The 2,877-nt window shown below is 62.4% G+C and overlaps 1 protein-coding gene across 1 annotated transcript; it reads right to left on the reverse strand.

Moving 5' to 3' along the window:
* Positions 1-5: 5 nt before the first annotated feature.
* Positions 6-2,875, reverse strand: SEMA4C (sema domain, immunoglobulin domain (Ig), transmembrane domain (TM) and short cytoplasmic domain, (semaphorin) 4C; the record flags this gene model as incomplete). The annotated part of the gene is made up of 11 exons (XM_010007825.1): positions 6-44; positions 138-253; positions 558-780; positions 854-998; positions 1,081-1,256; positions 1,355-1,506; positions 1,588-1,704; positions 1,790-1,886; positions 2,424-2,522; positions 2,645-2,707; positions 2,810-2,875. Coding segments are annotated over 11 exons (1,293 nt in total), but the record flags the coding sequence as incomplete, so codon positions are not given.
* Between the last annotated feature and the right edge of the window lie 2 nt (positions 2,876-2,877).

Here is a 2,877-nt window from a genome sequence, read left to right on the forward strand (position 1 = left end):
GGCACCGGGGCCACCTGGAAACGGGAGCCAGCGAAGAGCAGCTTCTGTGAGGGTAGGGAGAAGGGGAGAGGTGACACAGCGAGGTGACACAGTGAGGGGGGGACACCCTGGGAGCCCTTCCCCATGGTACCGCTCACCTTCCGTCCAGCCAGGACCAGGCTCTCCACGGGCTGTGCTGGCTCAAAAACCTGCAGCTCCTCCACCAGGTGGACACCAGAGCCCAAGTTCAGCGCCTTGTGCACCCACCCATCACCTGAGGGTCACAGCACGTGGTGAGGGACATCCCCACGCTGAGACACCCTTGTGGTCCCCTCCCTGGGTGCCCCAAGTACGAGAGGAAACGGCCTCAGTTTGCCCAGGGGAGGTTTAGATTGCATCTTGGGAACAATTTCTCCCTGGAAAGGGTTGTCAGGCTGCCCAGGGCAGTGGTGGAGTCTTCCCACCCATGGAGGGGTTTAAACCACATGGGTGTGGCACTTCAGGACATGGTGGGGTTGGGTTGGACTTGACGATCTCGGAGGTCCTTCCCAACCTTAGCGGGTGTGTGATCCCGATACCTGTGCCGATGAAGAGCACCTCGTAGATGGTGCCATCCAGCCCGGGCACCCTGTCCACCACCAGCTGGGTGAAGTTGGCATCTTTCTTGAGGAGCAGCGGGCGGCCACGCTGGGGCAGGATGGGCTCGTCCATCAGTGGGTGCTTCTTGGCGAAGTTGAGGGTGTTGTCGGGCAGCTCCAGGGAGCTGGCGAAGCCGTTGCGGCGGTGCCAGTCGGTGATGCACTGGGGACAAGAGGGGACAAGAGTCAGGCTCACGGGAAGGATCCCACCACCCTCACCTGCCCCCGACACTCACTGCTCCAGGCCGAGGACTGGGCACCTCATCCGAGTAGCGGCCCCACTTCTGCGCCTGTTCCCGGTATTCCTTGTAGGGTCCTTCAAACGCCTTCTTCACCTCCAGGATGTGGTAGCGACAAATGGCCGAGACATCCACGTCCCCCCTGTGAGGGACAAGGTTCAGAAGAAAGCCACCAGTAACAGGCCACCCTCTGGGGTTCCCATTTTCCCCCCCTCTAGACTCACCAACGGGCTTGGAAGACCCCAAAAAAGGTGGTGTCCTGCCAGTTGTCCCCTGGGAGGGTGAAGACGGCCTGGAGGCGGTTGAAGTGGAGCTGCTGCTCGGGGGCTGAGCACACCAACCGGGCCTTCAGGAAGGTGGTCCACTTCTTCTGCAGCGTGCGGGCACCTCCCACGTCCCCCTGGGCACCCAGGCGGCGTCAAGACGGGGCCACCGGTGGCGGTGCCACGCTAGGAGGGTGTCCCCAGAGTTGTCCCCACCGCCCAGCGCCCCGTGTACCTTGCAGACCCGTGCCACACGGGCCACCACCTGCTCGGCGTAGCAGTCGTACTCCACCGCGCGCTCGCTGAAGAAGAAGTAAACCTTGTCATCGTCCCCCGTGCTGCTGGCTGTGCTCTCCTGCACGTAGGCTGATGCCACGAAGTGGGGCTCTGGGGAAAGGGTAAAAGAGGGGGTAACGCCCATGCTGGGGTGTGGTGGGGGTGTTGTCCTTGTCCCCCTCCTGACCCTACCGTTGAGCCAGGAGGTGAGATACTCCGTCTTCATGGAGTAGTGAGGGCCCAGGTTGCGGAGGATGACGGGCTCGGTGCCCAGGAAGTTGTTGAAGGTGGCAGAGTACAGCTCCCCATCTGCCAGGAATGGGGTTAGGGAGGGCGGGGGGGGCCCAGCGGGTGGCCCCCCCAACCCCAACAGGTGCTTGGTGGTGGCACCTACCCACGATGAGGCCGGTGTGTCCCTTGGTGGGGTCGTAGGGACATTTCCCCTTGCCGTCCTCGAAAGCCACTTGGTCGAGGGTGAAGCCAGAGAGTTCCTGGGAGGCACAAGAGTGGGTGGGGGGGTCACATCTCCCTGCACCCAGACTGGCCCCAAGCACAGGGACACAGCCCTAGGTGACCCTTCTGGGGACAGGGACACCCTGAGGTGAGTTGCCTGGGGACAGAGACAGTCCTGAACCACCCTCATGGACACAGGGATGTGTCCCTCTGGATGATGCTCCTGGGGACAGAGACACTAAAGGATGCTCCCAGGGACAGGGACATCTCTGGACCAACCTCCTGGGGACCGGGACACCCCTGGATGACCCATTATAGGGACAGGGACACCCCTAAATGACACTCCGGGGGACAGGGACACCCCCAGACCACCCTCATGGGCACAGGGACACCCCCAAAGCCCCCCGCCCAGGCACAGCAACACTCCACAGGGGGACACAGAATGACACCCCTAGGGACAAGGAACACCCCTAGAAGAGGCTCCTGAGTCAGGGAAGGGGGACTTGGGGACCTTGTCCAGGGTGGGAGGGATATGGGGGGGCCAGCAGGTTTTAGGGGGCCCCCTCCCCACTCACAATGTAGGTGCACTTGGGCTGGAAGGCGTAGGTGCCGCAGGCGTAGAGGTGGGAGCTGTTGTAGCTCTGCAGGAAGCGCACGTAGTTGAAGCAGTCAGTCTGGGAGGGGGCATCACATTGAGGTGGGGGGCACCCCAGGGTGCCCTGGCACCACCCCCTAACCTGTGCCGTGTCACTTGTGTGTCCCCACCCCCTCCCCACATCACCCATTCCTTCCCCACCTGGTTGTTCTTGCCCTTCTGGATGCACTCAGCTTTCTTGTCCGTGGGGGCTTCCCAGGAGATCTGGGGAGGGGGAAAAAAGGGTCAGGGGGGCTGAAAATAACAACCCCCCAACTCTTAAAAAATAAAACACACCCCCTCCAAGTCCACCCAGGGCCCTCTCACCGCTGCCTTGAGCTCCACAGTACCCGTGGCCAGGGCAAACACGGCCTCGCGGGCACCCACGTAGAGCA

The sequence above is a fragment of the Chaetura pelagica genome, unplaced genomic scaffold (assembly GCF_000747805.2).
Source record: "Chaetura pelagica isolate M959 unplaced genomic scaffold, ChaPel_1.0 scaffold2482, whole genome shotgun sequence".
In the NCBI taxonomy this organism is placed as follows: Eukaryota; Metazoa; Chordata; class Aves; order Apodiformes; family Apodidae; genus Chaetura; species Chaetura pelagica.